The 23007-nt window shown below is 36.4% G+C and overlaps 4 protein-coding genes across 8 annotated transcripts; 1 reads left to right on the forward strand and 3 right to left on the reverse strand.

Moving 5' to 3' along the window:
* The first annotated feature begins 120 nt into the window (after nt 1–120).
* LOC114519795 lies at nt 121–6102 on the forward strand. 2 transcript variants are annotated; one of them, XM_028539974.1, is made up of 7 exons: nt 121–1363; nt 2749–2952; nt 3245–3300; nt 3786–3964; nt 4045–4302; nt 4385–4607; nt 5294–6102. In XM_028539974.1, exons 1-7 carry the CDS (start codon nt 1227–1229, stop codon nt 5530–5532), a joined length of 1296 nt encoding a protein of 431 aa, XP_028395775.1. In that variant the 5' UTR covers nt 121–1226; the 3' UTR covers nt 5533–6102. The 2 variants fall into 2 exon arrangements, with proteins under 2 accessions (XP_028395775.1, XP_028395783.1); XM_028539982.1 differs by having other exon boundaries at nt 1286–2398.
* On the reverse strand, nt 5290–12882 carry LOC114519774. 4 transcript variants are annotated; one of them, XR_003686613.1, is made up of 3 exons: nt 12786–12882; nt 6097–6301; nt 5290–5513 (listed from the first exon to the last, which is right to left on the reverse strand). XR_003686613.1 is itself a non-coding variant. In XM_028539949.1 (2 exons), the coding sequence occupies exons 1-2, from the start codon at nt 9187–9189 to the stop codon at nt 6290–6292; spliced, it is 2034 nt and encodes a 677-aa protein (XP_028395750.1). In that variant the 5' UTR covers nt 9190–9532; the 3' UTR covers nt 6216–6289. The 4 variants fall into 4 exon arrangements, 2 of the variants coding, with proteins under 2 accessions (XP_028395750.1, XP_028395758.1); XR_003686614.1 differs by lacking the exon at nt 12786–12882 and adding an exon at nt 10243–10497; XM_028539949.1 differs by lacking the exons at nt 5290–5513; nt 12786–12882 and adding an exon at nt 7168–9532 and having other exon boundaries at nt 6216–6301.
* A 357-nt stretch (nt 12883–13239) lies between these two features.
* LOC114519821 (LIM and SH3 domain protein F42H10.3-like) lies at nt 13240–17771 on the reverse strand. The gene is made up of 6 exons (XM_028540003.1): nt 17576–17771; nt 17349–17443; nt 15560–15644; nt 15209–15371; nt 14526–14617; nt 13240–13957 (listed from the first exon to the last, which is right to left on the reverse strand). Exons 1-6 carry the CDS (start codon nt 17642–17644, stop codon nt 13784–13786), a joined length of 678 nt encoding a protein of 225 aa, XP_028395804.1. The 5' UTR covers nt 17645–17771; the 3' UTR covers nt 13240–13783.
* A 480-nt stretch (nt 17772–18251) lies between these two features.
* On the reverse strand, nt 18252–22484 carry LOC114519811 (LIM and SH3 domain protein 1-like). Its single transcript, XM_028539991.1, has 6 exons — nt 22328–22484; nt 22117–22211; nt 21353–21437; nt 20834–20963; nt 20306–20460; nt 18252–18593 (listed from the first exon to the last, which is right to left on the reverse strand). Exons 1-6 carry the CDS (start codon nt 22394–22396, stop codon nt 18420–18422), a joined length of 708 nt encoding a protein of 235 aa, XP_028395792.1. The 5' UTR covers nt 22397–22484; the 3' UTR covers nt 18252–18419.
* Nucleotides 22485–23007: the final 523 nt, after the last annotated feature.

Raw genomic sequence — 23007 nt, forward strand, 5'->3', positions numbered from 1 at the left:
TTTAACATGTATATTCATCTTAAATATATAAACAAATGCATTTTTATACGTATTTATGTTTTGTGACTTCATAGTCACATTTGGTCGAAAATTAAGCCTAGATATTATGATTTTGGATGTTTAAGTAGATCTAAACTACTATTAGGAAAACAGAAATATTTTGAAAGGAATTTTCTAACATCAGTAGACTTTATATTGAAGGGGCGACTGTTGATTTAAAAAACAAACATGAAGTCACTGATATATTAGTTCAGGGGATATGTTGGGCAATTAAATGAGCACTTTGCTGGAAACCTCTATACTGAGCTATTCAGAGAAAAGCTTTGATTACTGATTAACTAGCAGTCGAGCTTAAACGAACTCAAAACTAGTGTACCAAGCTCGTTTCGACCCATGAGGTGTTTTACCAATTATATGATACAGAACAAAACTGCATTCAGCTAATACCAATTTTTTACAATGATTTATATTAGTTATATCTATCACATAGTTGTGTGTATTTATATAATTGAGAGGAGTATACATTATATTGCACGGTTCGGTACAATCAGGGGTGGTACAATTAAAGACTTTCCTAAATAAACAAAATGGCGGAAACGTCTGCATAGAAATTAGAGACCAAGCGCTGAATAAAATACTAACAATGGTATACAAAATATTAGAAGTCTGGAAAAGTTGGCTTTGACAAGTCACTGTGACGTTATAGAAGACCATGCCAGAAGACCTATATAGATAGACGTTTCAGTAGACAGTAAATGCATTTGATAATGAGGATTTTGAAGATACAGTAATATATATAATGATGATATTAATTTTTGAAAATGTTGCTTAATTGAACTCGCCCAGGGAACTCTTCCAATTTTTGCAAAACTCCCAAACATGCACGCATAGCTCGTAACAATAACCCGTAATAGTACAAGCTATCGCATGGCTATCTTTTCAAGGTTATATTTTCCAGGAATTAACGTACTTCAGTTGCGACACTATCAATTCAGCGGTATTGACTTTCCCGGTATTTATTAATTGACCCGTGCAAACCCCTGTCGGTTTGTTTGAAAGCTGACTCCAATACACCATGGGCAAAGACAAACATCCTGAAGGCAAATACACGGGTCGGGTATAATAATTTTAATTAACGCTCCAGTATTATACTCTCGCGGTCATACATAGACATATATATATTAAATGTTCACGCAACATCAGTGCCCGTCAATCGACTCAACAACATGATAACGCAGAAGGTTGCCTGGCGCGCGTTATGCGGAGTCCTCATAATCACCGCTTGGATTATTTGCTTTCTACCTACATTATTTTATTTGAACCCGCGAGAGTTGCCAAAAAGCGAGAATCCTGGTAACATAAGGTACAGTGAATAACAACATACCGACAATTCCTGTATTTGTATATATATATGTTAATTCTAATTTTTACCGAGAAAAAGATCGTGTTTAATTTTAATTGTGCACAATGAATCGTGCACAGAACAATGCACGTCTACTGAATTGCTACGATTAACGAGAGTTACTCTAGAACTCGGAGCTGCCTTGGAAAAAGGAATATATGTAATTTTTGCGTATATTTGTATAAAAAATCTACAGCCGAATGCATTTGACAAAACATTTACTGGTCAACGAAATCATGCATTAATATTTAATCTTGTTTAAAGTTCGTCTCAATGAACGGAACTGAAGATGTTTGGGTGAAATGTAAGCCCATGCACATGCCCGGGCATGCTTGTCCGAGCTAGTGCATACATTTGTCCGAGCATTTGTCAATTGAATACTACACACTTTGAATACATGCATACATCATCAGTCTGCGCACCAGTAATGCCTTAAGCAAGCAAGGATAGAAAGGTAGCCAGTATACGAGTCAAAATCGTCTGACGGAAAACCATCAGACACCAAAATCATCTAACAATTAAAGATAAAGCACGATTATACGAAGTTCAACTACAAATATTTTGCAAACACTCTCTGCATGGTATGCATCCAAATAAAAGCCTCCATCATAAAAGTTAAATAAAACGAAAATCTGACCCTCATGCATGACAAGTTTGACAGTTAAGTAAGAAAAAATGAACAAAGATAAACACTTCGTTTTTCGCGCCGTTTTTCTCGTTTACGGGAACCACTTCATGAGTATGTTGATAAAATATATAAAACAATAGAAACTCCGAAAAAAGTAAGCATTTTGGAAAATGTTGACGTTCCACAACAAGTCTAAGGTCGAATATACCGGTATATTGTATCTTCAAACTTATTAGGGTCGAATATACCGAAATTATGGGATCGAAGTTGAATATACCGGGATGTGGCCGTATTACTGGTATATTCGACTTTGGTAAGGTTGAATATACTGGAATTTGATCACTTGGTGAGATTGATAGCGGAATAAGGTAACTTTGACCTTGGTACTGTTAAATATACCAGAATATTGTATTTTCCATCTTTTGAGGTCGAATATACCGGAATAATTATGGTATCTTTAAACTTGGTAAGGTCGAATATACCTGGATATGCAAGGTTTCGTTAAACTTGGTGAAGTCGAATATGATACCGGAATATGATACCCTCGGTTCTGGTAAAGTTAAATATACCGGAAGTGGTATATTCAAACTTGTTAAAGTCGTATACCGGAATATTCGCCCATGCCGCATCGTAAATAGCAAAGACGTCGTCTTAAACGCTCTTCGGCTTGATCTTAGGTCTTTCTATTATATATTAATTTAGTGAATTTCTATTACAGTATGCTAAAAATCACCCCTTCGTTCCCATGCAATCCACCTCTGATCCTCTCAAAACAAGCCGGATATTGCAAGCCTCCCTGCGACTGGTTGTCATTCAGCGAAAAGGAACAACAAGGAATGTCGATAGCCGATTGGATTGCGGTTGTATTTAGTACAACATGCTTCTGCCTCGTGTTCACCACGTGGTTGAAACTACCAGAATTGTAAATGGAAATTTTCACATTCGTCAGTAGCAAATTTTTTACTACATTTTATTTCCCATTCCTATTAATAATCTTCTAAATATGGAAAAATTTTCTGACAAAAACAATACTATTAACATGGCAATGTTAAGTGGTAAATACAGTTACCTTTAACGCGTATTGCTCTCCAATAAATTCATTTCAAACCAGAAAAAATTTAAATCGAAAGCCAGTGTCGAAAGCCAATTAACACACGATCGTCAGTACGTTTTATATGAATTTCAAAATAACAGCTTGATGTTTTCCCTTGTAGTATGAAATTTCCACATCTCCTAATACTCTTAATGGCTGGAATGAGTGCTTTTATAGGTAATTCAACAGAAAAAGCTATATATACTGTAGCTACGTAGCTACTGCCATTTAAACTTCTGGTATTTTTCCAAGCTGGCTTTAACAGCCATTATAGCAGGTTGTTCTCGAAGAGGATCAAGAATGTCATGAAATTATTTACAAGGAAAACGCAAACAAAGATAGCTTAACGGTTAGATTATAGATAAAAAATTAGGAGTTTATTACAGTCAGGAGCCGGTTGCTCGAAAGGCTTTTAGCTTAAACAGTGCCGGATAAGGCTAAGGCCTAAGTTTAAAACTACTCTTATACATCTTGTTAATCACTGAACCTATATCTTGTGCATTTGATATATGTACTTCTATTATTGAAATATTTTAGCTCATGTAGTTATTTAAATTGATAATTATGTTTTCCATGGTAATTGATACAGCACCATTGTCACACAAACGATTAATTGATATTTACAGGAGCACGTGAGTACTAAAGTTCTTTTCATAATTAAGGGATACTGGTAATCATTCCTAAACTGAGAGAACGGTCAAAATTGTTCTGCTCAAGCGAATTTCTTGACGACGCCATAAAGACTCCTACAACATTTTGTGAAGCACAAGGTGCCTTAATTCAGTATGTCAGTTTTGTGATCGGAGAGTTGTTCGTGATCTACAATGCGGTTTTGCTGAAGGTGAGGCCATCGTGGACGGCGGATCGAAATTGATTCGAAAAATTGAGTATGGAAGAAAAATTATGAATTTCTTGTTTCAGCGCCTTGTTATCGACAAGCGCCCAAACGAAAGCCACAGCAGAACATTCCTGGTAGTCTTGTCTCTAGTAGTAATTGCACTTCCGATAATACCCGTCGTTTACGTGTTGAAATTTGGCAGCAATTACACTGTGGTTAATTTACGATATTGCTTCCAAAAAAATGCCGACGAAGGATTTTACTCGTCTTTGTTGCCGCAACAGCTCTTCATAAGTGTTGGAATAACGTGCATGATGTTGGTGATATTCAAACTTATCAAGGTAAAAAGATTTTAGAGTCGCGATCATGATTTCTGAGGTGTATGCGAAATGCATACTAGTTTTTTTGTGGACGCTATTCTAGGAAAGAAAATCCAGTTTGATAGGATCTCCCAATCAAGCGAGAAGACGTCAACTTCAGATGCAAAAGATCGCTTCCCAATTCATTATGGTCATAATATCATATATCGTGTGTGTATTTCTCACTTATGGTCTGTTGTGTATTCAACTCAGCAACAGAGAAGCATACGAGATGTCCTTGAAAAAATATTTCGGATGCTTGTTCTTTAGTAACAACTGTCCAAGAGGTACAGCTCAGTGTTATCATGTATTAATATCGTTGTTAACTATATGGGACCTAATGTTTTACAAAAGTGTATAAAAATGGGAATGAGAACTTACACCACAGTTTTAAAATTGGTTGTCTCAGATTCATCTCTTTTTTACCTATTTGGCAAAGACAACTAATTGGATGTTTTAACCAAACTTTTAGTTGTTTTAACCAATAAAAAAGTATTCCAATAAAGGAATTTAATGTAACCAATTTTGAACTGTTTCCTGTTTTTACAGTGTTGACAGAAACATACGAGTATTAAAGCCAAATGTAACCGTTGCGAAAAATGCAACTTAGATAATCGACCTACACCTTAATTTGCAACTTTCGAGCAATGCTCTAAATACTAAACTATACGGAGAACGTTGCTTGTGAGTTGTTCATGAGGGAAGATGTAAATTCGCGTACCGTGCATGCATGCATGCATGTGAGTGATGTTTTTCACCGCGTGCATTTTGACTTATTTCGTTATAAAGATTTTAATAGGTTTTAGTAGGTTTAAATCTGTCATTTCAAAATTGTTGGAACTTCAGAAACTTGCTGTTTCGCCGGGAAAAAACTTTTATACCTGTTTTAAGATTAACTTAAAACTCGTGCATATATACATAAGTGCGCATTCTGTATATATTAGTTAACTTTGACAAAACGACTTGCCTCTAGATTTTCTTGAATATGAAACCTCCTATGGGCTGGTAATTGTATTCTTGCTCTCTGGAATCGTCTTTCAAGCTGGCACATTAATACTTCTTATCGGAAAACAGAAGGTGAGGCGCCTCTGGCAATCGTGGTGGTTCTCTCTGGTGGGAATGTGTCGTCGTCCCTCAAGGAAACTGCCGAGCACAACATCGTCGATTGAATTGCAACCTTCGACAAGCGATTCCTCGCAAAAGAAAATATAATCAGCATTTTGCATCATTTGACTTGAAAGCGCATATCTATACCTTTAATTATGACGACGTTGCTAAATAAAATCTAGCAACAAAAGAATTGAGTGGTTACTCAGTGAATCGAAAGAGCATAATCATGCAGTGACGTTGATTCCTCCCATTGAGAACATTCTTAACAAACTATGAATGGGGAAAAGACGGGCGTAACTCCTAAACATACGATATCCTACCATGCACGTCAGTTTTAATAAAGCCTGGCTTCCACTTAGTCGTAGCTAATTGTCGTGAACATCTCAAGATAGTTTATTTAATAGAATATTACAATACTACATCATTCTCTGTAACAGCGAAATAAGGATGATGTGTTCAAGACAATTACAACAAAATGGAGACTATAGGCCCATATAATTTATAAAAATGTGCAAATTAATATAATTAGGATGCAGAGAATCAGTGCTAATTCAGAGAATTGTAATTGTTAGCTAGTGGACTATTCCATTTTAAATAAACAATTGACAATATGACGCAAAACAGGAAATGTTGCAATAATACGCAGACGTATTTTTTTATACTTACGTTTGCACGCAGGCTAGTCGGTTATTCAGTTATAGCCAATCTCGTAGTCGTAGCAGCGAAGCCAGCGATCCTTCAAAGGAACCGTTGTCTGTTCAGTTATAGATTCACCGGATAATGCCATTCGTGTCAGTGATAAGAACAAAGCAAAGTGGCCACGAGCCGCCGGGGTGAGTTGTTTTTATCACATATAACGTCATTCGTGTATCTATAATTGAACAGACAACGGTTCAATGTTATCTGTTTGTTTTACATATTAATATCAATAAAATTCCGAAATTAAACAGGCAAATAGTCTCCCAAACACTTGTTGTAGAAAATTGTCAAAGTAGAAATTTTGCTACAAGATTTATAAAATTGGAGAAATGCTTATTGCCTAGCTTACGACACGTGAAAAAATGTGATTGCCTGACAGAATAAAACAAGAGATTACTGATAACAGCGTCTGTTCATCTGTCCTCTTATAGATAATTGCTCTCGACCAATGAAATTGCTTGAATTCTTATCTTTATTAGTTATATCAAGTTGTATGGACAACGTGAAGTATACAAGTGTCTCCACTAGCAATGCATTACTTCGTCTTCAACCACAAAATATGATATTAAGACACATGCAAAACTATAGATCCATACCTTTACAATATTTTTATTATGGACATATACTTAATTAAAGATATGAAATTAAAGATAGATATAGGGATGCAAATAATATCACATCGTTTACTGAATGTTAGTAACTCAACTACGTATATTTTCCGCATGCACATTTTCCACATGTTTTCAACCCGTTCATTAAAATGTTTGTCGTATTAATAAAAAACAATAAAATAGGATGACTGTTTAGAACGATCACATAGCCGTTACATACTGCTTGTTATTGTGTCGTGCACTTTTACCATTAACCTCTGCATGGCTCGGGAGATTGGGTAACCACTCCCTCGGGAGATTGGGTAACCATTCCCTCGGGAGATTGGGTAACCACTCTCTCTGTTTCGACGTTAAATGAATTATTGCATTGTATTTCATTGTGTGAATTTTGTGCATCTTGAATGGATGCATTCTCTTCTGGTGTTACCTGAGAATCAACAACATCGACAGAAACTGTGTTTGAACTGCTTTCCTTCACTACCAAAGCTCTAAGAGCTAGTCGAGAACGAGTTCCATCGGTTTGCCAGAGTTTAGGCACCATTTCTTTCACATTCAGTTCTAGGACCCTAATCCATGGTTCTTTTCCTTCTCCACCGCTGACTTTCAATGCTAACGTATTGAATATAAACGGTATGATACTGACACTAATCATTGTCCACATTTGAGCAGGAATTGTAAAATTGTGTTCATGAAGTATATCTAACACCATAAGAACGAAATACAAATATCCAAGCAAAAGTCCAATCTTTAAGCCAAGCCAAGTCAAGTTTGTATCGTAGGGTAATAATTTCTCTCTGATATTTTCGTAAAGCTCTCTGGACACAACGGGTAACAACCTTTCGTTTTGTTGCAGACGTTGGTTCGAATTATTATTGATTTCCTCTTTTCCGCATTCTTCGTATATTAGCTGTTTCAAGTAGTAGTATTTTCTTTCCATAGACTTCCAACAAGTGCAGCAATAGAATGCGGTTACGGCAAGCGGTGCAGCATAGGGAGCGAAGTAAGCAATATTTAAGAACAATCCCAACAAGAAAGACTGAGAAGCGAGAACCAGGATATAATACGTATAGGAGGTAAATGTCAATAGAAGGACTGCGCACAAAACATCAAACATTTCGCAGTGTGACGGGTAGAAATATTTATCTCGGTGATAGGTATATTCAAATTGTAAAATTTGCATGATGAGGTGCGGCGTCAGGAATAATATCGCGTAAAAATATATAATAGCTGGGGCAAGTAATAGGAAAAAAACAAAGAGTACCACTTTAAGTAAATAGCATGCATATAGTGCAACTGATTTTGGAATTGTCTTAACGGTTGGTCTAACAAATTTATTTGGGATTGTAAAAATGAAATTTTCTACGTCCCTAACATTTCTTCGCCAAGACTTAATGTTGAATGGCAAGTGGTTCAAAAAAGGGACTCCCCCGACAAATCCTTCGTCTTGAAGTATTTCGATAAGTAACTCTTTATCGCCCTTATTTCCAATTTGGAAGGCAGCGAGAGGAGATATTACAAGAGCGTGGAAGGCGATCATTGGTAAAAGTACGATAATATTTAGTAGGTTGCTTCTGTAACTGTGGTAGATAATATATGACAAGACCGATATTAATGAAGTCTTACGAATAAAGGTTACTATACCCCCGCGTTCACTCCAAAAAATTTCAAAGAGAATAGAGGACGGAGACATTGGGCTTTCCTGTAGCTTGTGGTAAAGCGGATACTTTTCGTCAAAGACACTATGAGACAGAAACGAATAAAGGAAGATCAAGAAGATAACTGGAAGAAGACCCGTCCCAAAAATCGCAATGACCCAAAGAAAATTATAAGTACCATGATGTGACTGTATTTTGGGACATCTGTACTCAAAGTTCGTAGGATCAGGATTGGTAATATGGCAGCAGATCTGACGTGATTTCCGAAGGTTTGTCCTTTGCAAATAACAGATTTTGTAATTTGTTGGATTTGGCTTCATTCGGAGAACGATTCGTTTAAAAGTATTCGCAACCACATAGTCGTAAGAGTCTCCCAAACATTCCTCTGGATCTTCCCTAACATTTAAATTGTAGCTTCTCCGGCCGACATTCAAGGACCACATAGCGTAGTTGTAGTCATTTATATCAAGCGCATACAAAATTTGTTCACCAATGGGTTTCACTATTGCTATTTGCTTGTTCGCTAACAGCCTGTTGTTGGAACTCGTCGAGAAGGAAAGATCCACTATGTTAACAAGCTCATGCTGTACGAGTTTAATAACTTCTGTAATTCCACTCTCATTCATCAACAGAGCGCATTGCGGATCTTTGGTATTAACTGTCGCGAACGGCGGTAAGATACGTTTGCTTCTTCGGTTAACTGGCCTTCTCAATGTCAAGTTGTCGTTGATAGACTGTACCATTACGGCTAAGAACAATATTGACCAGCAGCAAAACGACCGCACCGAAACCATATTGTAGAATCTTGTCTTAATTCACAGGCCCGACAAAGAATAACCTTCTCAGAAAAGATAATTGCACGTGCATTAATTAAGCTATACAATGAACTGTCTCATGACATCGGGTGTGTATCCATATATCGGTTTGCTATTGGCTGTGTGTTGACACGTCGAGATAAAAAACTTTGTTTTTCCCAGAAAACGGTCAACTGATATAACGGATAACTTCCCAATGCAAATGCATGCGTGTTTTTACTCATTAATAGCTTCGCCACAGAGGGAGGTATTAAATTTTTAAGAAGATGCGATTCTAATAGTTTGGTAGTTTAGGGACACTATACAGGGTGGAATGCCTCATTACATAGCATGCATGCCGGAGCAGGCTGCAGATCCCGTTATCGCGCTTTCGATAACACGCTGTAGCTTCATCGACACATATAAAATTTACAATGGTGATGAGTTTGTGACGCATTATTAATGACAAGAACTTGGCATGTCTTGTGTTTTTCTATGCAAAATTTGAAAAGGAGGAGGAAATGATTAAATGAAGGCAGAAAACGATTGTTATTGGACTTAAAAGCTTTGGTCATTTGAGAGACACCCTGTACTGTATATTGACTTCAAAAGATTGACTTCAGAAGTGTGAACGCACTTCAGCCTGCATGTCAAAGCCATGCAGACTGCGGCCATAAAATCAAGGCCAAGCACAATATATTGCTAACCTAAGGTACAATATAGAAACAGCAATAATCAGTCGGCACTTTATCACCCGAGTCGTTAATATGTATGCTTATGTATATAAGGATTACTTCGTATCACATTTCGTCAAATTTTGTCAAGTTCAGTAAAATAGGCTGGCTGGTCATATTACTCTTAGTATATTAAATGTATGCTAGTAATCAATATTAGCCTATTTACGGCACACATCCTCCATGATATACTGGATGAACAATTCAGTATTCGGTGCCAAGATCGAGTGCAAGACGACGTAGAGATAAACAAAATAAACGCCCTGGATAAATAAAACACCACGGAAAAGCCTGTTGTTTAAACTAAAAAAAGGAATACCTGTAACTGCATGAACTTTGGCTCTCCAATACATCCCGTTTGCTCTACGCAACGCTTGTTGTATTGTGATAAACGCTCCTGGCTCCAAAATATTGAGTTCATATAATGATGGCGATCTTTAAACCAGAGAACTTCGCAGCTTTGACGGAATGTGGCAATGTGCTGAGGGTTTATTTGCATATAGCTGTCTTCACAGGAAAACGGAATAACGTTTACTGGCAACAGAAAAAAAGAACTTTTGAAAAGAAGAAATAATTATACGTTATTAATTATACCCCTGTAACGTATAATAATTATGTCCCCCGAAACTAATGAAATCACCAATAACAATGTAATTGCTAGAATTTGAATGCTTAAGCACTCTGTTGGGACCCACAAGGGTAAAAATTTGTCTGAGTGACTGAGTCTGACATAAGCATCTTTATGCACGATAACAGTAAAATTGTTCGTACGCACGAATTTTTACAAACAATATTTCCGCTGTACGTCACCGACAAGTACATGTAAAAAACAACTGATTTTTGAAGCAAAATATTTGCCCCTGGAAAGAACGCTGCGTGATTTTAGATCCCGGAGAAAAAAACCTTACAGAAAACTCTTGCCGACATTTTGCGATAATTATCAGCGACAAAAAAGACGCGCGAAAAAATCTCGCGACAAATGCATATAAAAATGATAATAACTCGATATAAACAAATGATCATTTTAACATAAATAACAGGAAAATTAGAAAGGAAATAGATTATATATCAGGTAGATTCTTTAAAGAAACAACGCAATGGGATACAATTTGCTGTGATTCTTCCTGAGTTTACACGAGTTATTAAAGATAGCTTTAAACCTTCGCCATTGCCCATTGTCATTGGATTCTATTCAATTTTGTTGCATCATGTCTTTAAAACGATTATTGAGGTTAGTACACAAAGAAGATAGTGTCTCTTCTGTGTCAGTATGAATCGATTATTATATAAAATGCAGTTAATGATAAACTGGTTTATCAATGGGATTGAATTTTGATTAATCGTCACGTAATCACAAAAAGTTCTACCAAATTTTCAAACTAAAATTATATTAATTAAATTCGTCGATAATTAAGAAATTGAATTGATCTATAATTGAGCATGCCATTTGTGTTTTCTCTAACTAAAGCCAGTCTCCAAATCATTTTGCTTTGATGAAAGGGTGCACTCTAATTGAGAGGCAAGTCTATATAGACTACCTATTACCTATCATCTGGCAACTGGCATGAACTAGCAGAACTACTGAGGCTGGTTGTATAAAAAGGTAGTTTTAAACTTTTAACCATAGTTAGTGGCAGAATTGGCCAATCAGAATAATGTACTTTCTAGTTAACTACAATTTAAATACTTAAAATGTAGTTATACAACCGGCCCCTGTATATTAAGTTTAATAACCAATGAGTACACACCTATGGCCAATTACAAAAAATTATAAACTTTTGTTTGGTTTAAATAATTGCAAAAAACGTGGTTAGTTATGACAAAGTATACAACTAAAATATTCTTAAGGAGAAACTTGTCATTGAAAACTTAAATACTATGCTGTAACGTAAATACTATTTATTGTTGAGATTGTTTCAGTTGTTTTCCCTTAGCTTTGTTTTTTTGCAATTTGTCATTATTTTTTTCATATGTATTTTTAAATTGACACTTTGATGATTAGGGTTGTGGTGGCATGTTATTTGCGTTGGGTTGAGGGTGCTTTAGGAACCATCTAGATAGTTCAACTTTTCTATTTTTTTTAAATGAGAGTAATCAGTCTTAAATTTTGCCTGACTGATCGCAAAAATTCCAAGGGGCAAATGCTGGAATTTAGGAATTTTTATGAAAAATTTGTGATTTCCATATCTTTTTTGGCAATTAATTCTTTTCTTCCCTACTACCACATTTCAAGATGCCCACATACACGTTTTTGGAATAGCCATGACACATAGTAGTTTGCAATTTGCTAAAATGCACTTTTACATTAATTAGTCATTTTATTTTTCAGTGATAGTAAATAAGATTTTTACTGAATTTTTCTCCAGGTATTTAGCGAATGATGGAATTATAGAACAGGCAAGTTAAGAATTTTTGTAATCACCTTGTAAATTAGTAAGTTTCAAGTTTCTATCACTAATTTTTTAAAAGAAGTGTAATTTTTGCCTCTTGGTTTTAAATCATACATATTGTGTATCACATTTCTTTAGCTGGCAAACACACCATTTGTCCGAAGAGGAGCCCAGCTAACACACTATGCATATCAAAAAGGTACAGGCCTATGCCAACTCTGAACTCTAATTAAAACCATAATAGTAAGTTATAAAAACCTGTCATGCAGTCATATTTATTGTCAACCAGCAAGAAAGTTCTATTTTTACACTGTGTCACCATAAATCTTGACAACCTCATACCCAGGGTCTTTTGTAGGCTGTCAAAATCTGAAACCCATGCATAGCTTTTCCGCACACCCTATTTAAATCCCCTGGCTCACCCTTACCATTAATATCGGTCGAAATCGTAACGGTATAAACGAGGACTTACTTTTGCATAGTCCTTTCTTTCTTAGGAAGTTATCAGTTGATACAATCCCATAGGCATAGCAATCGCTTCCTCTTCCATGATTTGTAGACAATATATAATATGGACGAATGAAAATCCCTAAATTGATGGTCTTTCTCACATCTAGGAATGAAAAAGTTAACAGATATATCTGAGACAGGAAAACCATCATCAGAAGAACCACCGATGTCAGTATCTTCATTTGCAAAAACTTTTGCGAGAAATTTAAAAAAGGAGATAGACAAAGAAATGAAAAAATAAAACCTGTAAAATTGTAAATATTCGCAATAGTAACTATTCAATATAACTAGCAGTAATCACAGATTAGTGATGTGCGATCGGAATGTGTTGATTTTGTGCATTATAACGTCACAATGCAAGCTCACAGCGTATGTGATTCAAAAGGTTCCCCGCAAAATGAGTAATTTGACAACAGTGATGGCTCGTATGCTTTAATTAACTCAAAATAGAGCGAGCACATGGTCTCAAGTTACTATGACGACACATCAGAACGAGGCAAATCTGACATCGCAAATCTCCATATGACACGGCTAGGAAGCGTTCTCCTTCGTCGAACGCAATAAGTTTTTTATAACAGTTATAACATGTGTCCTGGCAATGGTGCCCAAGTCTACGCGTACACTTACGCAAATGGCAATGTATAGTAGCTAGTAATACATACATGTTTGAAACTCAAACAATGTGACGGTCAAGCTCTTGTTTACTATGTGACTATTCTGCTTTCCAAGTATTTGAAAAGAAATATTCACTTATAAGTTTTGTCATCACTATAGACTATATAGTCTATACGATGTATATAAAGAACTTTTGACTTTAAGCGTCAAACAGAATTCTCTTAGTCTAAGACGTTTCTCTCGTAAATATAACATATAATTTGATTTTTCTATCACACTATGTTTCAAAAATAAATTTCATACAATTTTTCTCTATAATAATGGTACTTGATCCTATGCCTATGTTTAAACTTTCTCGACGTAATTTGAGGGCAGCATTCCAGTCTCGCCTGTACGCATGTTGGTACCCTCCATCCAGCCTTCACCAACGATCTTCCCATCGCTGATCATGTCACCTTCTTTTAGAGAAATCTCATCTGAATCTGCTTTATCGTAGTCATACACTGCCCTGTAACGTTCCTGCAAGTGCAGACGGGAAAACGGAATATGTTTTGAAGATTACAGGTAATTTCTACTGAAGCAGAAGATAAACATGCACATACTTGTCTAAGGCTATAACAGTTCTTAAAACTAGAATGATATAACCGAAGTCGAAGATAAACATGCCCGTACCTGCCTACGCCTAAAAGTAAAACGGCGTTTTTTATCAGTTTGACCAAAATTTTAGCAAACGTTATTTTAATGCAGAAAAAACATCTACCTCTCGGCCATACATGCAAAGACCGATTGTGACGAAGGCTGGAGTGGGTATGAATAGTATTGATAGTAATGAATTGTGTGTGTGTGTCGGTAAATTGTTCAGGAGACAACAAAATTCTAGGCGGAATTTCGACTTTTCTATTGCGGTACACGTCGTCTTCAGTTTCGACAATGACTTTGACCATATGCTTTGACTCGGAAATATCACCTTGAATTTTTTTGCCTTTTCTAGCATTACTGTATACTGTACTATATATTTTAAAGCTAGATAAGAAGATATAAAAATGTTGGAGTAGTTATAAAAAGGATTGAAAATAAGTCCACTGACTTGTACTGGAGGTGGTGATCGACCAGGATCGGCAGGAGCTGGAATGTTCACTGAAACCGGGGCCATAGGTTCAGGTGGTGGCTCAACGTGGGCTGGGAGAAAGAAAAAAATATTAACATATAGTCCCACCATATAGGTAACCAAACTAGTAGCGCCACTAAGAAACAGCCTAAAACACCTGGGTTGGGGCCGGTTGTATAAAACCCGTTTAGCTTAACGCGGCGGTTAAGTTCAAAATAGAAAGCAAGTCTATCGTTTTATTCAAGAAGCAAACTAAATCAAAGATACTGTTTACAACTATGTATTCAGTGCAGAAAATTCAAGTTGAGTTGCAAAAGAGATGTAAGAGTCTTATTTCATTTTGACTTATCCGCCGTTTAAGCTAAACGGGCTTGATATACAACCGGCCCCTGAATGACACTTTTTCAGTTAAATATTATGGTCCAGCAAAAAGCAAAATTACATTTAAGACATTTAATGGAAAAGATAACGTTTAAACGTTTTGCTGGGCATAATAATATTATTTTAAAATTACGATGACTCCCAATTGGTTGATTTGGTTCTTAGTTTAGATAATAGTTAGACATGCAGTAGTTACAAAAGCTGATAGCTTGACACTATTCCGATCATGGTGACTATAGCCTAGTAAGAGCTATATATTGACACGCACAAAAAGAAGTTACCTGGGGCTGGGGCAGGTCGGTTTTCAGCTGGCTGTCTGGCATCAGCAGTGTACTGAAGTTGACTAGCTTGTTTTGCAACTCTTTTGGCCCGCTCCGTTTCTGGATCGTCTGCAACGGCGGTGTAATGGCCCTTCTCCTCGGCAAACTTTTTATGATATTCAACCTACATTTGCAAATATGCAAAGAAATTTCATACCCGATTGCCGCGAGGCCCCAGCGTTTGCAACATCCCGGGGGGAGGGGGCTTTACAAAGATGAAAAGAGGAGCTTCGGTTAAGACGAAAAACAACTCTGTTCATCAGCACTCCAAACAATATTCTAGATCTCTAATTCTAACCATGTGACACTTACCTGACTTTGCTGTTTGGATTGTTTTGCAAGACGCAAATTTTCCGGTGTATCGGATACAACAGTGAACTTAGTGGTTGGATAATGCCTAGAAATGTTCAACAATCTTCATGAAATGCTCTTGTTTCTCATGCTAAAATGCCTCTTCTGTATACATTCTATGTATAACATTATTATTTCTCCCCCAGGGGTCCAAGGAATGCTGGGTAGAATATAGATGGTTACATGGAATATAGATGGTACAAAAAAGGAGCCTTGGTCTCGCTAAATCAAGAGGTGTTTGGCTAAGCTAGTCTATAAAGGTAACATAGCCTGTTTTGTAGGCAGGGCAATTTCTTAAGAGGATTAGTCCTGGTGAATCTGGCATTAGCTTATTACATTGGCAGATAATTGTTTTAACAGTTAACTGGCAATTGAAATAAAATATGGGCATTGGCAATGATACTGAGGTAGGCTAATAGACAAAAGTGAACACATTTCATGTGCATGACAACTTTGACATGTACTTTTTGAGCACAGACAAGTGTTCGAAATTGTTTCCAAAATGCTTCATTTAATCATTTTGACATTGCCTTTAGGATGGCCAAGGTAATACAAAGAAAGATAAAAGATCTAGAGTGTTTCATTACATATAAAAATACCTATGTGTATGTTGCTGCCTCTGAGCTTACAGATAGTAAAATCTCTGGAATGTTTGAACATTAAATTACAACATACTGTTTTTTCCCATTTATCCCATATTTGACAAGTGCAATATGTAAGCAATGTGTAAGAAAATTATTTAATCCCCCAATAACAGCACTCTGCATCTTTTTTTGCTAATATTTGCCAAGGATATATGAAAGATCAAGCATTAATTAATAATGCATTTTTTTGAAAACTTTGCAACTAAAACAAATACTCAGTCTAACGCACAAATCCAAACGTTAAAAACAGAACCTTCAGGGCCACACTGATCACAATTACTACAGTATAGTTATGGTTATTGCACTCGCGGTATGTAAAGAATTCTTCTTTAGAATGCTGCCACTGGCTGAATGACCAAGCTGAATCTAAATTTTACACATACGAATGCCGTTTTAAATATTACCACGCACATTTCACAGGAAAGCAGGTTATATTTTGTGACAAAATCCCACTTTGACACGATATTGTTATTTAATATTAAGTGCATATTTCATGTGAAATATCGTACTTTACTAAACTTGGTCATATGGTTTATGAAAGTTCTTTTTATACGGAACAGATACTCGAAATGCGTTTAGCGAAATACAGCCAAAGGCTCTAAAATTAAATAATTCATAAGCTAGCAAGAATTTCGTAAATGGAAGTGAATTGAGACTTCACAAACAAGTTGACATACGATATCTCAAGAAGGCGTAGGCTTTTCATAAGTTCAATTGCTCGCAAAATGCCCATAAGCACTTGTAATTTCAGCGTGGTCTTTTCTATCCCTTTCATTTTTGCGTCTACAACTAGCCAATACATTCTTGTGTAATCGAAGAACATTTTGCCCGATTTAAGTCGCATATCAACATGCAAATTAGCTTTTGTTCTCGATAGAATAGTCACGTCTCGTAAATATTAATATGGCGAAATTTATAACTCCTTTCCCATGTTTTCACGCGTGTTATTTAACGTGTAAATAGGTCAGAAGTAAATGCAATAACGCTTGCATTCATTCTACGCCAAACCTCTAAAATATAACCGGCAGTTCTCGACATAATTAATCCTAATCAAGGGGCATATGGTAAATACAATAGTCAATACCGAAAGATTCAAACACACTCACGGACTACAATACGGCCTTTTCTCGTATCCTTTATAGTTTTTCATTGTGAGCGTCATACCACAGACAGCACATTTGAAGCACTTCTTATGCCAGATCTAAATGTGGATGGTTGAACATTTGTAATTTCGTAACAATGAAGGCAACTAATTCAAGGAAGCAAATCGTGGCGCGATGCGAACCGTACTTTTAGCGTGATATATTCATATTTCAATTCAAGCAACCCTTACCTGATCTAGGCATTTTAACTGTTCAACGGGGTAGACCGTTTTCGTGCAACCAGCACACTTGGAGCTCATGGCCTTCTCGGGATTATTGGCAAAATTTTAGCCGTTTTACTTTTATAGATTTCTTTAAAACAAGGTAGCAATATTGCAATACAATTATACAAAACAGTACAGCGCGCCACACCAAAGACGGCAAGACACAGGGAGATTAAGAGCCCACTGTGCCACAGTGCAGTGGCAGGCTTGCTTCTTAAAAGGAAATACAGGGGGAAAATCTCGAAATAAGGAAATCCTTGCACACAAGCCTCATAAATGTAATTCTTTACCGTAAAAGCTTAAAACTCTCATGATTACAACAAAGAAAGTGTACCTTTTTAGCAACTTTTAGCAACTTTTAAATTGGAAATTTCCTCTAAAATTTCCGTCTATAGAGTATAGTAAAGGCAGAGAACTGAGAGATGTTAAATGTTATTCACAAATCACAATCTTCGCCTTTTTACCCTGTATTGGCTGCACAACCCTATATAATGACTCGTGATTATTCAAGGTGGCGACGCCACTTGTGAAAAATTTATTGTCACGGCAAGGTCGGAGTCCTGGAACTTATAGACAGTGACACATGTACGCAGACGATTAAGAAAAAATGATGTATATAATTATTAATCGATTGACGATGACCAAAATGTTAAATCACTTGTTAAAAATTCACACTACAGTATAGATGCTTTGATGAAATTGCTACATTATTCTACTACACCTACAAGTATATCCTAAGGGGTCGTAAATTACACACGACTTCCATTACAAAGCTTTAAATCACGTCCGGTAAATGTAATGTTCAAATCAATTATATTTCCTCCACATAGTTTGAGGGAAGCATACCAAATTGTCCTGTTCTCTGGTTCCTGCCTTCCATCCATCCTGAATCAATGATGTTTGCATCAATAATGATGTCACCTTCAGCAATAGTGATCTCATCCTCGTCAGCAGCTGTGTAGTCATACAGTGCGCGGTAGCGAGGCTGTAAAAAACAATAACTTCATCAGTAAAGGCTAGTTTCCACTCAGGAAAAATCTCCTTTCGATCGGAACGGGCAGGAAAATTTACTTTGTCGGTGAGTTCTCAGGCAGTGTTTATTTAAGTGCACAGTGACAAGGCAATTGAGCAAACACAAAATTAACGTTAGGACTAGGAGAAATAACTCGTACTTAGGGGCTTTTACACCTATATTCTATAGAATCTTCTTTCTGTTTAACACTGATGACATAATATGTAACTAGCTAATATGACAAACTATAATGATTTTGTAGGAAAAGATCATCTTTAATAATTTATATAACCATAGTGAAGGCTAGTTTCCACTCAGGAAACATCTCCTTTGGATCGGAACGGACAGGAAAATTTCCTTTGTCGGTGAGTTCTCAGGCGGCGTTTATACAAAGTAATCTTTCCTATCCTGTCCGATCCAAAGGAGAATTTTCTAAAACTAGCCTTGAAACACGCAATCCAATTTTTGAGTTAATAGCACGAGGAGTTTCGTTGCCTTTACGGATGCATGGCATTTTAAAACTTTAAAGATTTTATACCGTTGTTTCATTCTAGTATAATTTTATAAAAAATACGAAAAGGTTCGCTTGTGCGAGGATTTTGCGATCCATGCACTTAGGATGTTACTCGAATTTCGGAAAGCGGAAAAAAAACTCGCCTATACCGTTCGTCTATATTTTCCGCTTTACGAAAGTCTCACAACATCTCTCGACCTCGCGCATGGATCTTACAATCCTGCAGGCGGGGCCGAAATTAGAGCGATAATTAGGGGGGGGAGGTTCATATCCATAAATCATAGTTTTGTCCTGGACGACGTTTCTTCCTTTTTTTTTAAAGGCCAGTTTACATTTGCGATTTTTGCTGCGACTTTGTGTGCGATTTTCTTCTTTTGATAGATGAGAACGAGTGCATTAGCTCCAGATATTGAAATAAGAGATCTTGTGCATCAACTCAATTGCAACTAATTACTCGTTCACAATCATCAAAAGACGAAGATCGCATCGAAAACCGCAGCCAATGTTCCAAGTGTAAACGGGCCTTAAAACGCGTAGATACGCACAAATGAAATCAGTCAGGCAGAAAGAACGAATATGTCTTAAATAAAGTACGTGCTACCGTTTAGGGGCTGATCATCCGGGTTGGGGTAACGGAAAATTCTGACGGTGATCAGGGTGGGGGTAGTGAAACAAATTCAAATTATTTTAGGATTATAAGATGGGTCATATAGGATGCATCCTTTGAACTGTGTTTGTTGAACTGCGCTACCTGGCATACCAATAAACGCGTACATGCTTGGTGTTTATGACTTAAGAGTTATGTACTGCGATCTCAGCTGTTATTAGTACCTAACCTTATAACATACACTTAAATTCTAATAGCAGATGCAATTGCGTTAGTAGGTACGTTATGTCATGTAAGATGTTCCTACTTCGAGTATCTATCTATATATCTATCTCCGGCCAACGTTTTTGCAAATGGGTGTATATATATATATATATATATATATATATATATACATATATATATATATATATATATATATATATATATATATATATATATATATATATATATATATATATATATATATATATATATATATAGCAGATGCAATTCCGTTAGCACTTAGTAGGTACGTCATTTATTTCGTGAATTATGTTTACATTTTCTTACATATACACATACCTGCAGAGTTGGTGGTTCAGGTGCAGGTTGTGGAGTGGGTTCAGGCTCGGGTATATAGGCAGGTACAGGTGCAGGTGCAGGTGCAGGGGCTGTATATCCACGGTCAGGTTGAGCGTGAGATGGTGGTGGTCTGTACCCTGCATGACCATCATCACCTAAAACAGACAAACCAAATCAAACTTTCATGGAAAATAACTGACTAATAATTTAACTGATCTGTACTGGAAAATAATTACTTCACACATAATAAATTAATGCACTCCATAGACATCCATCTTTTTTTTATAAATTAGAGAAGTAAAAAAGCCTAGCATCTCTTGCATTACCAGCATTATGAATGTAGGCTGTAGCAGTATTTTGAGTAACTATGTACAGTCTGATATGTTAAATCATACACTGATATGAAGTCCCACAACCACAACAATTTTCTTAATTACTTATTTATTGTATTTAGTTTGAAGTTGCAGCATATTCCTCTAGCTAGCTTCATGTACATTGATGCAAGCACTACCACGCATACTGTCTTACCATCATCTCTTCTTGTATAAGCAACATTACTTTGCTGTTGCATAGCTCGTTTTGCACGCTCTGTCGATGGATCATCAGCTACTGCTGTGTAATGACCCTTTTCTTCCTCAAATTTCTTATGATACTCCACCTATAATTTTATTTCATATTTTAATTTATACAATTATGCAATAGACCTTTTGCATTATAGCCTGAATTAGGTGGTAAAAAACTCCATGTTTGGGACCGCCACCCAAGATTGTTAACTAACTGAGATAGACACTTGCTGAATTTGTTTGAGTGCACACAAAACAATAGCTTGGTAAAAAAGCAGGCAATGTAATCTATTGTTTATGGGATGGTTAGAACAAATTCAGGAAGTGTCTATTGACTCAGTATACAGTAATTTTCTTTTGTTCTCACTTAGAATGCAAGGGTGAAATCCGGTAAATAGCCACAGCAATACTATGGTCCAGAATGGCATATCTGGATGCACAGTTCAAAACCAGACGAAATAAACATATTAAATAAAAGTCTCACCTGACTTTGTGATTTTGTTTGTTGTGAAAGTCGTTTATTTTCAGGGGTATCTGCCACTGCTGTAAACTTTGTTGTTGGGTAATGTCTAGATTAAATAGAACCTAATGAATAACTCTGCTCAACTATTCTGAATTGCAAAAGAAATCTGAGGAACAGTCTTAACTAGGTCAACTAGACAAATTGTACCTTTCACAGGTTTAGCTTTACCACTTTAGGCAAAACATTTGCAAATAGTATCACACTAACCAATAACATGCAGTAATTAACCATTGATGTTGGTAATTGTATAATAAATTACATATTGCTAGTTCATCAGTTCAATATAGAATCATTTGAGAGAATCACCAGTAAATTGCACAATCACCTCCATGACATTACCTTGTTTAATATTTGGTTATTTTTTTACAAAATTTACAGATTGTTCTGTCGATATTATCATAGCCATAGACAAATGTCAGGCTATATACTTTAAAACTGTAAACAAGAACAATGTTGAATATACAACTGGCCAGAATGTTCCATTGTATTTGCATTTCATGACTAACAATTATTAAAAACTTAAAGAAATTATTGGCAATAAACAGTGTGGCAAGATCGGAATATCATTTCATTTTGACATATCATATTCTCGTCGGACAAAACTGTTTATAAATTAGTTAATTTGTTACTTGTAAATCGAAATTCCCTCGCTTCATTTCCTGTCGTGTGAAACTCGATCGAGTCATAACAGAAGCTTCAATCAATCACCAGCTTATCGTACTTACGCGTTGCAGTAGGGATTCTTGTTGTATCCCTTGTAATTCTTCATCGTGAGTTTCATGTTGCAAACTTCGCAAGTGAAGCATTTCTTGTGCCAGTACTACATAAAAGTGAACGTCAATATTGCACAGGGAAGGCAAACAAACAATCTGTATATGCATCGTATATCCTTCGCGTGCACACTTTGAGAGGAAGAATGTCAAATGAAAACAATACCTTGTCGAGACAATTAAGTTTTTCTACGGGATAAACTGTCTTATCACAACGAGCACATTTTGGATTCATTTTGAAAAGCCAAAATATATTTGTGTGCTTGCCTCCTGGTAGGTGTGGACACAAATCTCCCACTTGGCCTTCTTTCGTGTAGTACACGCGCGAAGAAGTTCCTGTGAGCATGCTAACGATACAAAAATATGTCCATATTTAGTAATCTGACTGTAATGAATTCAAAACGACTTAGCTTGTAGCTGTTGACACTTAGACATCACGACATTTGTCTTGAGTTGGACCAATCACCATTGCCAAATCTTAGAAAAGTAGGCGAGTATTACGTTCATCGACACATAAGGGTAATTTAACTGATTTAAGGCAACGTCGAAAAAATTTAGAGGGGGCATGAACCAATCTACCATTCTCATGCAAAAGTATATCAAATCAAGCGTAACCTCATTTCGCTTTCTCTGTTTGGCAGAGGTATGGTAGTTGCAAAAGTGTATCTTCCGCCTATCACTATCATTGGCTTTCCCCAATATTTTGATGGCGTAATATACAGATCTATACAATAATACAAGTACTGGCTGGCAACCAGGATAAAATCTCCTAATCAGAGTTGCAAAAAAGCTGCGGTGCGCGGGCTCCATCCGAAGGAAGGTTTGCCTTGAATGAGGTTTGTGAGG

This window comes from Dendronephthya gigantea, unplaced genomic scaffold, assembly GCF_004324835.1.
Source record: "Dendronephthya gigantea isolate DGI-Jeju-01 unplaced genomic scaffold, DenGig_1.0 000000F, whole genome shotgun sequence".
NCBI lineage: Eukaryota > Metazoa > Cnidaria > Anthozoa > Malacalcyonacea > Nephtheidae > Dendronephthya > Dendronephthya gigantea.